An 18,320-nucleotide genomic window follows, 5' to 3' on the forward strand; every position below is an offset into this window, starting at 1 on the left:
CAAGTGACGTATTGAAAAAAGCTGTTTGCATTCCCCTTAAAAATACTTTTCATTTTTTTCCAATGATTCATTCATTCACTTGAAATTTGTTTTTAGTAAACTCTTTAAATATGTGTACAACTGCTGGTATAATTTTTTATTGAGTTATTATATATGTGTTTACATTATTATTATGTGTAATTTTACTCAAACAAACAAATGCTTAACATATTTTTTGTACATATTTTGTATAAAGTTACACTTAAAAATTTATATAATAAAATTTAATACTTAAAAGTTATTTTGTGTCGATTATGTTTATTTTAGTTAAATTAAATTTTCGCGCTTTCCAACTGTCACTGCAGTTCAACTATAATAAATTGGCTTCGGCAATCTTCGTTATTGATCGGGTTTATACTTGGTCTATTAGTACACCTATAGTATACCTACCTATATCGAGCCTCCCACGTTTTTACAAAGTCCGAGTATTGTGTGTACTGTTTTATAACATAAAAAAGTAAAGTAAGTACAAAATGTTATAAATAAAAAGGGCTGTTATTTTAATAGCGCGATAACTTATGAAAAAAAATATTATTTCAAGACATTTCACTGTTCAATACACAATTTTTAAATGAACATAAAAATTAACCTCACTTTTAATTGTAATACTAATTTTTTTTTTAGATGTATTTTGTTGTATTTTGCGAAGATTGGTGTTCAACTGTTCCAGAAAACTGGATTTTTATAGAAGAGAAAGTAGTTAAATGGCCTCCAAAAAATGATAATGTAACAGCAGCTTGCAAGAAAAATATCAAGCCGAATAACAATTGGCTGACTAAAAAATACACCAGACTGTTTGGACCTTACAGTAAGAACTTAATTTTTTAATTTATAAAAACAATTATACTAATTTTAACAAATTCCACTCGTTTGAATACAAATGATAAATAATTATAAAATAAATGAATAAATTTGTAGTAATAATTTTAATTTAATATGTAATGTTAATTTTTGTAATTTTTCAGAGACTTATGATACGGCTAGAGAAATTGAAATTGCTACCGTTAATATATCGACAAGTGACGAAGCATCATTTATAAAAGAATCGCAAACGAACGAAGAATTGCCTAAACGATCACGAAAACTGCCAGTACGCTATCATCAAAGTTCCGACAATAGTTCAACTAATAGTACTGATGATCTTGAAGGTACGACCATCTTATATCTTATAATAATCACAAATATATGATATTTTAATTTATTTAATTTGTTAATAATAGAAATCAATGAAAAAAAAACTGGAAGCACTACTATGAAAAATTTTGGATTTGTGCCCACTGACTCTAATAATATTATTATAGAAGATGATTTACTTGATACACAGCCCTTGGATTATGCTGATTTTTTTGAAAATCAAGATAATAATTCACAAAAAGAAGATAATAGACGTAGAAAACCATCAGTAATTAATGTTGAAGTTCTTGGTAAATATTGAACATTATAAGTTGTAATTTGGTGAAAATTATGTTATTGTAACATGTATCATTCGTTTCCATAGACATTCCTTACAAATCAAGTGAAATTATTACATTGAAGCAAAATAGAATTCAAGAAGACAATGCTTCTAGTTGTGCTGCTCCCCAGAAGTCTCCGGAAATTAATGTTAATAATAACATACAATCTATTGCACCATGTTCTCAAGGCTGCTGTTGTAAGTATAATTTAATTCTATTAAGTTCAAGTCACAAAAATGAAGTGAGCTTTTTTACTATTACTTTAAAAACTATTTCTTATTTTATTTCAACAGCTACATGTCGATCACAACTACATCTCATTTCTCGTAAACTTGACATTATAATCATGAACTTCAACTCTTTAAATTCTGATAAAACAAATGAAATATCTCAAAAAACTTTACTCGATGCACTACCTCAATTTGCTATTGATAAAATTGAAGACTTGAACCAATTTAACACAACGTTAACAAACACTCAAGAAGCACGCTCTCAATTTGTAAAAAAAATATTATTATTATTATTATTATATATTCTACCTAGATTATGATTGATAGAATTAAAATGAAAGGCCTATTAGCAGAACATTTTAATAATCTTTATTTCATAATTTATCTCGTACGTTATAAAATAACATGTTTATTTTTCCCTTATTATTTCCATCCGCTATTAAAGTTTTTTAAACGTTATGATATAAGATATTATGTCCATTTAAAAAAAAAATTATTTTGTATTATATTTTAGTGAGAATTATTGAGATTGTTTTAAAAGCGATATAAATCAATTATCAACATTGTTCGTGGTTCTGGTATTAGGTTTTTTATTTGATCGATTTTCATTTTTTCTTCATTGTATTTTCTAAATATTAATGTTTATTTGTTTCATCTATCAACCATAATTGCGTCGTTTGTATCATGGAAATTAATTTACTTTTTAATCATTTACGTTGTGTACTGCTGTACTTTTCCAGATTAAACTCATTACATTCAGAGGAGGTTCGGGTGGTAAGAAAACGATTCGCGACATTTTAAGTTATATAATAACTGACGAATTAAGTTGCAAATTGTCATGGAGCGGCCAAAAAAATACAATTGCCGTTAAAAAAATGAAATTTATTGAAATACTAACAGGTAATCTAATAATAACGTGCAGTTAAAAATTGCAATACCTCATTATTACTATACCATTAAAAATTAAAGTTTGTACTAAAATTATATATATATAATTGTTTATTCATTTTTATGATTCTAGATACTATTGCTTCAATAAATAACATGCGAGTCACAATTAGTGAAATCAACCAATCGATTATGACTTGGCTCCAACACGGTACTGACCGTGTCAAATATAAAAATAAAAAACACGATCAAGCGGATAATTAGAAGCAAGCTGTTTTATTTTTTTTTTTTATATTTATTTACATTTATTTTTTTTTTTCATATTTATAATTAATTCTTGAATAGTTCATTATATTTTATTATTATACCATGCATATATGAAATATACATAGTATATTAAGTTTAGTCCCAAGTTTGTAACGCTTAAAAATAATGATGCTAGGAAAAAAATTTTGTCATAGCTGTTCATAAAATCACCTAATTAGTTCATTTCCGGTTGTCCGTCCGTCCGTCTGTGGTCACGATAACTCAAAAACGAAAAAAGATATCGAGCTGAAATTTTTACAGCGTACTCAGGAGTAAAAAGTGAGGTCAAGTTCGTAAATGAGCATTATAGGTCAATTCGGTCTTGGGTCCGTAGGACCCATCTTGTAAACCGTTAGAGATAGATCAAAAGTTTAAATGTAAAAAGTGTTCCTTATAAAAAAATAAAAAACTTTTGTTTGAAACATTTTTTTGTAAACATCACTGTTTACCCACGAGAGCGTTAATTAGGTGCAAATTTTATAGTATGTATTAATATAGCAATTGTGTGTTGCCTATTTAAAAGTGAATATCTTTTGTTATTTACGTGACGTCAAAAAAACAAACAATTGCGCATCAACACTGTCTATACATTTTTGTATGTGTTAAAGAAATCAACACTGACTATATGCATGGTATTTCAACAATTAACTCGAGTCAATTGTTTCTTTTCACTTGTTTAATATAAACTTAAAAACATTTATTATGTATTATGTATAAACTGTTTTAAATAGCTTCATAATAAATAAATTATAAAATTATAGATAAAAATTTAATTTCCCTAAAAACTATTTTTTATTATAAATTCTAAAAATTTAACTCATCAGGAAGTCATTTATCTCAATCAGAAATGGAAACTCTTGGAGAATTAAAAAATCTGAATCAGAAATGGGAACTCTTAAAGAATTAAAAAATCTGAATCAGAAATGGGAACTCGTGAAGAATTGACATATCTGAATCAGAAAAAAGGGTTCCTAATAAGTCCTTTTTTAAGAGTTCAGAAATTATTCATTAAGTGGCGCATGGAATTCTTCAAGAATTCTTGAAGAGTCCTTCGCGTTAGTAATCGGAAGTCATAACCAGATTTGAGAATTCGGTTGAAATTCATCAGGACTTCATATTGCTGTCTGGGTTTGGTACACAGCTCTTAATTAATAATTCACAAACAAGCGATTGTTTTTCCCTAGTACTTCGAAAAGAAGCGCTATTTTATTATTTTTGATTTGTTGGCCCAACTTCAAATATTTTATGACAAACATGTGAGGCATCGTTATATAGAAAACATCGAATAAATGTTTATCGAACGTCACATTTGTAACCAGTCCGGTAGTATACATATGCAGTGTTTGATTAAAGATTTTTCGTAGCTTTCTTCGTAACGAAATTTTCCAATTAGGTAACCGTGGTTTGTTATAATTTTAGTACATATATCCAATTGATTTGAGAATATTTAGACTGTTTATTATTAAGATATTTTATACAATTGTAAAAATAGAATACCTATTAAAAATTAAAAATCACATGTCAATAATTAATACTTGTTTTAAAAAGTTTGTATTTATCATTATTTATTTATTTACCTATATTAGAATATTATTATTGTAAAAATAAAATTTTTTTATTCAATATAAATTTGCCCAATTCATATATAAAAATTTAAAAGTACAATTATTTGTAAATTAAAAGAATATTATATAAATAAAATTGTAAAAATTACAAATTCAGCTAATTACGATTAGATTCTTAGCCCGTTAGCACTAACGTCAATCATTCAGTAATTTTTTGTCACATGATGCGAGATTTGAACTCTAAATTTATTTAGAGATAAATTTATTTTTAATATACTCTGTTTTAAATCGAGCGAGAGCAAAATGCTCGTAGCACGAGTGCTGACGGGTTAACTATAAAAACCGCAAATAAAGAGGAGTAACAAAGACACAGTATTAAATATATAGATTAATATTAATGTTATCAAAATGGTGCTCAGTTTAATAGGTATGCATTTATCATCCAAATAAGTAATTTAAGTAATATTTATAAAATTAACACGATATTCTGTCATCATAGTAAAATTAATTTTAACCTTGAATTAATTTATTCAATACGACTGTAAACTATTAGATAAATTTCTATGTTTCAATTGCACAATTTTTTTTTTTTTTTTTTTTTTGAATGCCGCATTAAACTTTATATGTAACTAGCTGTTACCCGCCCGCTTAACTGGGCAACATCCCCACTTGCACCCCTCCCTCCACATTTCCTTGCGTTGGATAACAGTTTTGTAATGTACACGTCATGCTCTTTTATTTGATACCCCACTTAGGTATATTTGTAAATATTCGATATTTCCTTCCCACTTTCTCGCTACACCTTTCTACCTTCCGAAGGTTAAAAAAATTTCTAAATGTAATTTAAAACATTCTGACCAAGTTTTGAACTATTAAAAGCCATAATTGAAAAATATGAATTTTTTATTCATGAACACCCCCGCAACCCCCCTTGTGGGTGGAATTTCGTAAAATCCGTTCTTAGCTGACCTCTACTTGGCAAAAGGAATATTCCTGCCAAATTTCAAGTCTCTAGGTCTTATAGTTCCAGAGATATCGTGATGAGTGACTATCTATATCTATAGAAAGTCTCCTATATATTTATACTAGCTGTTTCCCGCCCGCTTTGCGTGGCGTAAAATATACCCGCTTTGCTGGGCAACATCCCCACTTGCACCCCTCCCTCCACATTTCCTTGCGTTGGATAACAGTTTTGTAATGTACAGGTCATGCTCTTTTATTTGATACCCCACTTAGGTATATTTGTAAATATTCGATATTTCCTTCCCACTTTCTCGCTACACCTTTCTACCTTCCGAAGGTTAAAAAAATTTCTAAATGTAATTTAAAACATTCTGACCAAGTTTTGAACTATTAAAAGCCATAATTGAAAAATATGAATTTTTTATTCATGAACACCCCCGCAACCCCCCTTGTGGGTGGAATTTCGTAAAATCCGTTCTTAGCTGACCTCTACTTGGCAAAAGGAATATTCCTGCCAAATTTCAAGTCTCTAGGTCTTATAGTTCCAGAGATATCGTGATGAGTGACTATCTATAACTATAGAAAGTCTCCTATATACAACGTGTTCTGTTATTAACTGCAGAAACCTAACTTCCCAAAATAAGCTCATCAAGAGCAACAAAAAAACTCTTTTCCAAATTTGGATCTGAGCCTTAATTTGGGAGCTACAGGTATGACAAAAATTGATAAATTTGATTATTCACTGGCTATCATTCGATAAGCAGTAGCCAATGATATTTAGAAGATATTAGTAAATTTTTTTAAATAACATTCAACTGAGGTAGGGATTTTTAAAAATTATAACATGGTTTGATTGGATTAAATTATTTTGCAAAAACATTAAAATTATTGTACGTAAACAAAAAAACTATGTGACAATGGGTGTGGTTTGTTTGCTTAGATCCAATGATAAGTTGTTTACTTATAATTATTATTATTTTTCTCAGAATAATAGAATAAAAATATTAAAAGTGGGACAGTTTAATAATTTTATACATTTTTTATTCTATTATTCTGAGAAAAATAATAATAATTATAAGTAAACAACTTATCATTGGATCTAAGCAAACAAACCACACCCATTGTCACATAGTTTTTTTGTTTACGTACAATAATTTTAATGTTTTTGCAAAATAATTTAATCCAATCAAACCATGTTATAATTTTTAAAAATCCCTACCTCAGTTGAATGTTATTTAAAAAAATTTACTAATATCTTCTAAATATCATTGGCTACTGCTTATCGAATGATAGCCAGTGAATAATCAAATTTATCAATTTTTGTCATACCTGTAGCTCCCAAATTAAGGCTCAGATCCAAATTTGGAAAAGAGTTTTTTTGTTGCTCTTGATGAGCTTATTTTGGGAAGTTAGGTTTCTGCAGTTAATAACAGAACACGTTGTATATATAGATAGATGTTATTCAGCTTCATGATATTTTGAGAATTTGGGAAAAATATTATTGTGTTCGTTATCTAAGCTATTCAGTTTCGAATGCTATTTTTGCAGGTATCTTGAAAATTTGTGCAAAATGCGACGATGAGATGAAAAGTGATTCGGTCATAGGAAATTTAATAAAATACAATTATATCAGATACCAAAATTTTTGTATTTCCTTTTTCATTTTTTTAGTTAGGTTAGGTTAGGTTAGAGTGACTGTCCTCGGGTGGGATACACTTAGACCATAGGATCCGTTGTGATACCGAAAAAGGGATACCAAAAAGGAAGCTGTTTAAGAGCAGCAGGAGAGCTTTGACGTCAACGGACTTTAGGTCAAATAAGTCCATCTCCTCATGGCAAGAGCTGTGCAGCGACAGAGAAGCCACTGTGACAGCTTTTTATTAGTTAAAACTAATTAAATATCTTCTTTTTTTTTTAAATGTTATAATACAGTAGAACCTCGATAAGTTAAAGTCCAAGGGAAACACAAAATATTTTAAGTTATAGAGGTTTTAAGTTATCAAGGGTCTATGTTAGGTAAAGGTTAATATAGAGGTATGTACATGTTTCTATGTACCCTAGTTAATATAGAGGTATGTACATGTTTCTATGTAGTTACTGAGGGCCTATACAGAGATTATTTATTTAAGTTATAGAGGTTGCGTATTTTAAGTTATAATAGAGGTTTTGGGCTATGATGGGAAGGGAACATAGTATTTTTTGAAGTAACAGAGGTTTTTATGTTACCGAGGTTTAAGTTATCGAGGTTCTACTGTATTTAATAATTAATATTTTTTTCAAAGTGAGCCTTCAACGTTAACTTAACGATTAATTTTACATCGGAATAAACATACACTGCCTCGTTTAATTGAAAATATCTCTCATTTAAAATTTTCCTTGCTTTATATTTTCGAAATACTCCATAAAAAATTATAAAAATGTGAATTTGAAACATGCCTGAAATATTTCTAATATGTATTTAATATTTTTCTTTTGTACATTGTGTGAAAAGTGTCATGGCGTCATGGTTATTGTATATCTAATTTGTAATATTTTTAGAAATTGATTTTTAAAATAAACCCTTGAAGATTATTAGATCCATCAAAAAATGTGTTCGACTGTGAAAAACCAATCGAAATTTATGCGTTCGTATTCTTTTTTTTTTTTTGTATATTATAATAATAATTGCCTTTTTATAAATTATGTAATAATATAATGAAATGTAGTTTATTAATATTTAAAATCCAATCCTGATAAAATAGTCCGATTAATGAATCGGAAATTTCCAATTAAATCAACCGGAATGCATATTCAATTGGAAAAAATTTCCAATTCATTCCGATTCATTCTCATTGAAACAAATTAAAATTTTGAATCGAAATTGAATTGATTGTAAATCGGATTTAATAGGAATGAATCGGAATTCAATCAGAATGAATTGGAAATTTGAATCAGAATTGAATCGGAATTTTTTACCAAGGAACATTATTTATAAGTTCCTAGAAAGTTCCACTGAATTTTAATCAATTTTATCTTATATTTTATGGAACTATATTCAAAAAAAGGCCTCAGCCAATTTTAGAATTAAAAATTCTATCTAATACAATAATACAATATAATAATAAAAAAATTAAAATGATAAAACAAGAATAATTTTAAATTTATTATTGCTTTCAAGATTTGAACGTGGCAGAATTTGTGATTGCTACAATATCTGCCATATTTGAACATATATGAATTAATAATTATTCTATAAAACTTTCTATTATCTAATCAGTGGAACTATATTAAATATATTTTTAAGTTAAGAACTATTTTAAATATGAAACTTAGGTTAAAAACAAACTTACAACCATCCGGTCTGATATATTATCATGAAAGTTAAGTCAAATAATAGGTCCATATATGTAAGGCCTAAAAATAAAATTTTATTTTCTAAATTCACATATCACGTTCAAAATTAAAATTCATGTAAAATAACAGAGCAATGTTGAAATTGAAATATGTATAGGTAAGGTATTGATTACGTAGAATATGACTTTGCGTCTATTTAGAACTAAGCTAGGTGTATTTCTTATCTTTAAATCTTCTAGAATTTGATATTCTAATTCCTTTATTGAATGGTTTAGTCTTTAATAGTAAAACAATACAATTTTAAAATATGCAAGTAGCATTTTGCGAGTATTTTTTGGACGGGACTAAACCAAAATAATCAAAGACCCTTAATTAATATGTATAAAATTAAATAATGTCAAAATCGATGTACAAAGCATGACTTCATTAATAGCAGACATGTTTCTCTATTTAATATACATTGAACAGATGACTTTTATTGAGATTAGGTAATTTTTAGGCCAAAGTAGAGCCACTTTTTGCTCTATTATTATACATATTTACATGACCAATTTTACTCAAAAATCCCATTTATTATTTTAGTAGACCAATTATTCATTTAATGCCTTTAAAGATTCGAAAATTATACAAAACTATATGCCTGCTTTCTAGAGCCTTCTCTAATGTGCCTAACTAAACATTCTTCAATTAACAAAACAATTTATCCATATTAGAAATTCCTTTATATATGTAAAAATTTCCTAGTGACTGAATACGGTGAAAATTACCCGTATTTTATAATTAATTACAGGTATGTATAGTATGTATTTAATAGATATGCTAAAATACCCAAAAATAAATTTGTTTTATTTTAGTCTGTTTGTTTGCGTCTTGAAAATTTAGTCAATGAAAAGAAGCCATATAGTTGTTTTGTTATCCATGAATCACTTTCAGACGTCTTACTATCAGATGAACTTCATATTTTCATAAGATTACAATTTCTTGCAGTCAATGCGATGTATTAAACTGCATCCAGTTATCTTTTGAACTCATGGAGATAATACCGTAGAGCTTTAAAGTAGCCGCCCAAACGGTTGATCGCAGTAGCGAGACGAGGCATATAAAGTAGCTGTAGAGAGACTGATAAAGACTCGTCTATACAGCTCTATGGTATTATCTCTATGATTGAACTGTAGTTAAACGCACCTGCATTTTATCAACCCGAAATATGTCTTGGTGGTAGATATGATTTAAAAAGTTAGTAGTTTTCAACAAATCTCACTTAAATGTTGGTAAGCTCATCTTTATTTTTTTCTGCGTAGTCCATTTTGATACCCTTTTGATGGTTTTGGTAGCTCTGTTCCAAAATTAGATCCTTCACCTAATATTTTTACTAAACAATTTAGAATTGTCCTTCGGTAAGTGTTTAATTAATGAAAGGCCTATAAAAAATTCGATAAAACGTGCCGTAAAATAATGGAATAGTTGTAATTTTCGTGGAATTTGATTTTTTTAAAGCTTCCGTAGATTTTTCTTGCGAGGTAGTAGTTATGATTGACTAGGGTAAACTAAGCTAGTATAATGTTTCGATTTGATTTTAAAAATTTTCAAGACACAAAGAAGCAGATACTTTATTATGTAAATAAGGCTGATTTTATTAAAACTAAGTAGAACCTACCAAAACCTACATACCTTATTTGTATTTGTAATAAACTCAATTGTAATTTTATGGTATGATAAATGTCAGATACTCTATTAATATTCACAAAAAAATACAGTAATTAAGATCCCAAATTAATTGAATGTAAAGATATCCGGAATTGTACCAACTAGGTATAGGTACTTACTCGAACTATTTACTCGAAGTAAAAGAAAAATTAAGAAATTAAACTAAGACCTCAAAAATTTTAGTCAATCGCTGAATCTTTCATTATAGGTATTTAAAAGGCTATAATATAACATGTCAAAATTTTAGCCACATAGAATTTTGGAAAATTGAGAAATAATCTGAAGACTTTTAGACACTAACATGATGTATATATATATATATACTCCATTATGATTCGATTAAAATTTTTTTCAATATTTTTAATTCAAGGAATCAAAATTGTAAGGGTATTATCATTGGTCAAAAATAAATGATGAAATTTGAAAAAAGTTAAAATTTATGTAAAAATATATTCTGATTTCGAGTCATAAAAGCACATTTTTCTTTTAAATTATTAAAATTAAAAATCGTAATTTTAAACTGTATATCACGTGACCTTAAACGGGGGCAAGCCCTGCTGTGATGTCATATCGGTATGAGCCATAGACCATCAATTAGTTCAGTGTTGACAGCTGAGTATAATATATCCATAGATAATAAGTATTTATATTTATTATAATCAGATGTCTATGAATATATCTGTCAAACTTATTTGTGTTATTTCGTGTATTGATACCGATATTACGTCATCAAATTGGATGCCCGCGTTTTTGACAGTTTAAAAAAGGTTTAAAATTTAATTTTAGTTTTTGGTAAGAAAGCGTGTGTATTTTACCGTAATAAATTTTTTGTGGCTTTTTATTAGCAAAATCAACATTTTGAAGTACTTTTTCAAAAATAGTATAATACCCAATTTTGTGCTTGTTTTCAGCGAGTTGCCAAAATTTTTGAGTTCAAAACATGTATCTCCTGTATCTAGTAGTATCTATGGTGAAATTAAATTTAAAAAACGTCTAACATTAATGCCTATTATAAAATTTTTTCTATATTCATTGGTTGTAAGATCTATTAATAATCAATCTCAGTTATTGGAATAATAAAAGTTATAACTTAATTTTGATTATTCACACTCCCACGAGCCCCATAGATTTCTACATATCTTTGTTTATAGGTACCATTTGTATTAAAATGTGTCAAAACAATATACATAATTCGATAGAAAATAAAAATGCAGAATTTTATAGATAATGTCAATTTTTTTATATTGGCTATACATATAAAAAATAATTTTAGCCTTAACCGCCTTAAAAGAGGTTTTTTTAAAGATTCAAAATTTGGATCATAGAGTATTTATTACAATCGCATATTCTTGCTCAGTCATTCATAATAAAAATATATTCTTTATTGAATAAAAAAAAGTGTATTTATTATTAAGATTATATAATATATTTATAATAATGTACGAGAAATATACAGAATGTTCGATTTACATCTAGGCATATAAATATCACGAGTATGACAGAGTACATACGTTAAGCAATGCATCTAAGTAAGAGGTATTATAGATGTTATATGAAATTGCAAAAGTTACTTGTATCGTGGCTTATCTGTTGTAGTTCATCTATTCAACTAAGAAACTCCCACTCTCCAAGCGTCTTATAACTATCAAGCGACAACTATCTCAACGTATATCGAAGCTTCAAAACATGTTTATAATACCTCTCACTTAGGTGCATTGCTTAACGCATGTACTCTGTCATACTCGTGAATGCCTAGATGTAAATCGGGCATTCTGTATACCAATTGTTTTTGTATAACATGACGGTGAGATTTACCAAGATTTGCTGGAAATTCGAGTGTCTCCTTTTGGAATTGTATAAATAACCTCCTAGAAATTCAATCAATAAATCATGTTGTGTCGTGAATCGTTGATTACAATCTTTCTCCAAAAGATTTTCTTAGAACAGTGTTTCTTATCGTATTATCACTAAATAATTCCATTGATGCAAATAATTGAAGCATTAATTATTTATAAAGGAAATGCACCTCATCAAGGACATTCAAATAACTTGTTTGGTAACATTTTGCACCTTACACACGAGGCTGGTATTTCAAAACAGCAAATCATTAAAACTTCGTATTAACAAAACGATCTTGATTTTGAAGTCAGCAAGCCACGTAATCAACTCAGTGTTCCAAGCCAGTACAATAAAAAAGAATGAGTTATATGATTTTACGGTTTACCTTCAGCAAACCACATACGCGCAAGACCAATAAGGGAATATTCATTTAAAAAAATTTTTACATTTCCTAACAAAATATGAAAATATCGTAAAAGAGATGATAAAAAGTGAAATTAAAATTAAAATCGGCAAAGAAATATGGACGATAACATTTTAAACTTATAATTGGACAGATATTAGACAGAGAGATTGGACATAGTATTTGACGTCATATACTATGTTTGCCATAAGAACTCCATAGTAAATTGTGCTTTGCAAGAAAGAGATACAAAGAAATCTTTGATGGTTTTTATCTTGCTTTTTTTTTGTAGTTATTCGAAAAATAATTTTTCTGCGCTGTTTGTTAGATTAATAACCTTTTTTGAAACCCACACCAAGCCAGTTTAATCATCCACTCAGCGTTCCAAACCACCACAATAAAAGAGAACGAGTTCTATTTTTTTAACTTGCTTAATCCTACTGATTTACTACACTTTTGTCACTTCAATCATTCTGGCTTGAATTTCATATTCCAAGCCAGGAAATGGCTTCAAATACTGCCCTCGTGTATAAGAGTCTTTTATTTTCCCATAATTATAAATCTTATTCACCTTTATGGTAAGATTCACAATAAAATCACCTTTTTCACTTATGGTCATTGAATAGGAGGTAAACGCGGAAATATAAAAAATCTATTGGTACGATATTCATTTTTAGTCGTTAATTATCGTTTAGTGTAGATATGGTATAGAAATCTGTGATTTCTAGCAAAGGCTGTAAATAGAAGGATAATCAAATGAGATGTCATATTTTCAATAGATTAATTTTTCAATTTAAATTAATATTTTCATAACTTAAATATGACAGCCGTATTTGGCTTATCCTATAAACTTAGTGTAAAGTGTAATTTAATTAAAAAAGAGAATTCAGAAACAGAGAATATAGAAAAAATAAATAATTGAACAAAAGAATTTTGATAAGAAAAAAAAACCACAAAATAACATTACAAAATATGTGCTCAATTATATTATAAATAGTTTTGTTAATCAAATAATTTTTAAATAATTATACTTAAGCATTTTAAAAAAATGCAAATTAATTCATAATAACATTTAAAAATAGTGTTTTTAATTAAATATTAGTGTTATTATTTTTATTAATATTGTAATTACGAAATTTTATTTTGTTGTGTATTACTTAATATGTTATTAAAACATTTTTATTTATTATGAAAATTTTATATTTTTTTTAACTAAATACACACCTGAGGCATTCTCATGCAATTATATAATTTATAAATATACTCATCAAAAGTATTAAAGAAAAATTTTTAAAACGCAAAATTTTACAGAAATTTCAAAATGCTCTATGTTTGATAAAAATCGTCGAATTCAGAACCTCAAATAGCTCATTTGAAATTTTACACTGTCTAATTTTGGAATCTATTGCTCAAGATTTTTATTACCTCTTTCCGTTTTAACACTTTCTATGGAGAGTTGAAATGGTTAGAAATGTTATTTCTTCATTTTATATGAAGTTTAGAAGGATGCAAAACGCTTAAAATTTATGAAACTGCTGTTTTTTAAAACGACAAATGGGAGAGTGTTCAAATATTTTTACAAAACAATATGCAAGGGATTAAAAGAAGGCAGTTTCAGGATGCAGGATTTTAAATTCAGAAGTAGCAATATTGTTTGAAAAGGCAATATCTTAGTTTAAAAACCTTGGATGGGTTTAAACAAAAATGTCGAGGGATTTCATCAGGTTTGTTGTAAAATAATTTTTAAAATTTTTGTATTCTTCTAATCTTTGTATAAAATTTATGAATTACATTTCTAAAACTTTCCATTAGGGAGGATGAAAATGAAAGTACACGTTTTCAAATGAGCTATTGAGATTCCAAATCAATGATCTTTCGCAGAGATGCAGCTGTTCGAAATTTTAGTAAAATTTTGTTTTTTTTTTTTTGTAATGAGTATTTTATTAATTCTTTAGGCTAACAAATTACCTAAGGCCTAACTTTCTGATTAAATTTTCTGATCCTTTTATTCATGGCTTGCTAAAAGAGCAAACAGTTACTTTGTACTTGGAGTCCCCACTAAATAAAAAGAATATTCTTGCTTTTACCGCATTTATTTATACAATGGACTCCAGAATAGATGAGAATGGCAAAAATTTCAGTACACAAAGAGCGTTTCCAAACAGTGTTTTCTTTCTTTTGAATTCTTTGTTCAAGAAAACCATTCTTGATTCAAGAAGAATATAAATTGCGCCAAGAAATTATTTTTTCAGAATAATATGCATAAGTATTCCATAACAAAAAGTCGTCCAGAATATGGAAACATGCTAGACATTCTCATTTAGGGTACACATCAAGTTACTTTAGATACGAATCCGAATAAAGTTCTATGGCTCAACCTTTTTTTATATGGCTCAACCTCTTTGAGTAGGTACTTGACAAGACTTCGAAACTTCGAAGTGCATTTATTATCATTTTAGTATCTTAGAACGCCGTACATGATGATGTGTGTATTCCCGTAAGAAAAGAAAAATCAATATAAAATGAATTAATATTCGAATTTAAAAAAAAAATATAATATTAAAAAATCAATAATTATTTAAATGTTATTATGAATATTTATAATAATTAAAATTAATAAATATATCTACATATTATACATGTATATATATTTATATATTTGAATATAATATACAGATTGATTGATTGGTAATGAATGGGTCAATTAAAAAGATTTATTAGAAATTAAATTAAATTAAAGCGTTTTTGTCTCATTAAATGTACGTTATTATTTGCTAACTCTTTAAGTACAATGAAAGCTAATAGAAACTTACTAGTCAATGTACCTACTATTTGGATTAAAAATCAAAATTTGCTAACTTTGCTTATTTTTTATGTCACTCTTAATCTTATATCTTATTTCTCTTCCTAAAAATATGCTGCTTAGAAAAAACAGAATAGAAAAATAATATTAAGATTTTGTTCATTATGCAATTTGTATGTCATATCTGTAATAAAGTTGCCTATAAATAAAAATACAGTAAATTACTAGATATTTTTTATCGCCTATCACTGTTTTTAGCTACGACTAAACGTGCCGTTTTTGCAAAACCATTAGTTAGTTGTTTACCATAACGTAGAGAAACAATTGAAAAAATTTGATCTTTTTACAATCGACCAATTCTCAAAAATCACTGTATATTATAAATTTTATGTACTAAAATTTATAATTATAGATATTCTAATTATAATAATAATCGATTATTATTTACATAAATTTAAAAACAAAAACGTAAATAAATAAATATATGAAAAAAAATTTATGAATATTTATTCATGATCATTATATTTCATTATCACTTATTAAGTAATATTTTTATTAGGTCTAAGATATATCGATGCTTATTACAATGTAATAATAAAATTAAAAAGAAAAAATATACACACACAAAAAAAACTTGAATAATAATAATAAAAAAAATATTTTCAAAAGTATATTTTTAACCAAAAAGGGAACAATCCAATATTATAATTAAATTATTATTAATATAATTAATAATACTAAAAAAAGAAAATGGAAATCGCTCTATTTACGTAAATTATAGTTTATTTTAAACGTGTATGTGAAATGTTCAAAAAAAAAAAGACATTGATTGATCTACGAAACTAAAAAACAAATATTTGTCATATTTATATGTTATTAAAAATAATATGCACTTATAAATAAATACAAACGAAATATGTCAATTGATTTCAATATTTTATCCCTTTGAAATTCTAATATACCTTATCTGGTTGGGGAGATGTACGGGAAAAATCTGTGCGATATCTGCAGTTTCGCACTAGATTCGTTCTCGTAGCTTATTTAAATAAATCTTTGATTGAATGTCTGCATTTAGTTGAGGTTCGCCAAAATAGTGCTAGTACCGATAAATGGTAATTAATATCGTTTATTAATGCAAGATATATGAGGTTTCAGTACTATCTTTCCACTCATTATGTCTCACTTCAGCTGAATGATGTGCAAAGATCAGCTTAAACCATATAACCAGCCGAGTTTTGCCAAAATACGGTAGCGCCACCTAAATGAAACGGTAGAAACGATTGAAAACATGTTTTCAAGCACTTAAACAGTCTGAGACGCGCAGTATAAAGTACACAACGACCGATAAGTAGACCTCTCCAAGATAGGCATCTTAAATTTAAGCATATCTCGGCATAGGAGGTTTCATGTCCTTATTATTTATGTTCTTGGCTAGACCTACCGTTTAAACGAGAAATCTGGCAATACTGTTAGCTAATTGAATTTATAAATGTGGTCAGTTGTTTGTTCCAACATCCAGGCTTCCATAGAGTAGGAGATATAAAGACATAATAGTCTCTAATAGGTCGGGCCATAGTCTAAAATGTTATCTTACTACGAGCACAAGAGTACAACAATTATTATTCAATGGATGGAATGAAGTGAACCAATTCAGCCAAAGTTTCATTACGAATTGATGATTTTAAAAACATCGTAGGTAATTCTTATTGCTATAAAATTAGATTGCATTTACATTTCATTTTCATAAATTTTCGACATTTAAAATAAAATTGATATTTTTTAGAGAGCAAAGAGAATCAAGCCCAGAGATTGAACAAATTTTAAACTGAAAACAAGTGAAAACAAACAATTGACTGAGTTAATTGTTGAAATACCATGTATAGACAGTTTTGATGGCACAATCGTTTGTTTTTTGGCGTCACGTAAATAAAGAAAGATTTCCACTCTTAAATAGCCACACACACGCATAACTGGTATTCCCATATTAATACATACTACAAAATTTTCACCTAATTAACGCCCTCGTGGGTAAACAGTGATGTTTACAAGAAAATATTTCAAACAAAGGTTGTTTATTTTTATATAAGGAACATTTTTTACATTCAAACATTTGTTCTATCTCGAACGGTTTACAAGACGAGTCCTACGGACCCAAGACCCAATTGACCTATGTTGCTCATTTACGGACAGACGACAGACAGACAGACATACGGAAATGGACTAATTAAGTGATTCTATGAACACCTAAACCAAAATTTTTTTCGTAGCATCAATATTTCTAAGGGTTACAAACTTGGGACTAAACTTAATATACTATGTATATTTCATATACATGGTTTAAAAAAGACTCTTCAATTAAACATAAGGAAGTTACTTGTTATTTTGATTACGAATAGTATAATAAATTATTTACATGCTTATGTTACTTTATTTCATTTATAATTATTGAACTTACTAACTCAGTTTACTCGTCTGTTACAGTGTTACTCAGTTGTGTTGTTTAACTGAGAGTGAAAGGTTGTTGGAATGGAATGTACAAAATAAATAAAAGTATACTAAAACAACCAAAACGTAAAATTATTTTATAGGTTATGTTATCTGTCTAACTAAAATAGTGATGTGCACACGTGACAGTGTTTTGACAACTAATGACATTTAAAATGGTATTTAATAATTTTTCAAGTAAATTTAAAATTTGATGACAAAAAATTTAATAATAACTAAATGGAATATAGTTAGGTATAATACAAACAAGACATGATTTTTTAACTTATTTATTTGGTGTTGTGT

The 18,320-nt window shown here is 27.6% G+C and overlaps 1 protein-coding gene across 1 annotated transcript; it reads left to right on the forward strand.

Moving 5' to 3' along the window:
- The first annotated feature begins 435 nt into the window (after positions 1-435).
- On the forward strand, positions 436-2,859 carry LOC123296576. Its single transcript, XM_044878106.1, has 7 exons — positions 436-501; positions 664-847; positions 1,005-1,187; positions 1,260-1,463; positions 1,538-1,690; positions 2,464-2,623; positions 2,745-2,859. The coding sequence occupies exons 2-6, from the start codon at positions 664-666 to the stop codon at positions 2,466-2,468; spliced, it is 729 nt and encodes a 242-aa protein (XP_044734041.1). The 5' UTR covers positions 436-501; the 3' UTR covers positions 2,469-2,623; positions 2,745-2,859.
- Positions 2,860-18,320: the final 15,461 nt, after the last annotated feature.

Source organism: Chrysoperla carnea, chromosome 3, assembly GCF_905475395.1.
Source record: "Chrysoperla carnea chromosome 3, inChrCarn1.1, whole genome shotgun sequence".
In the NCBI taxonomy this organism is placed as follows: Eukaryota; Metazoa; Arthropoda; class Insecta; order Neuroptera; family Chrysopidae; genus Chrysoperla; species Chrysoperla carnea.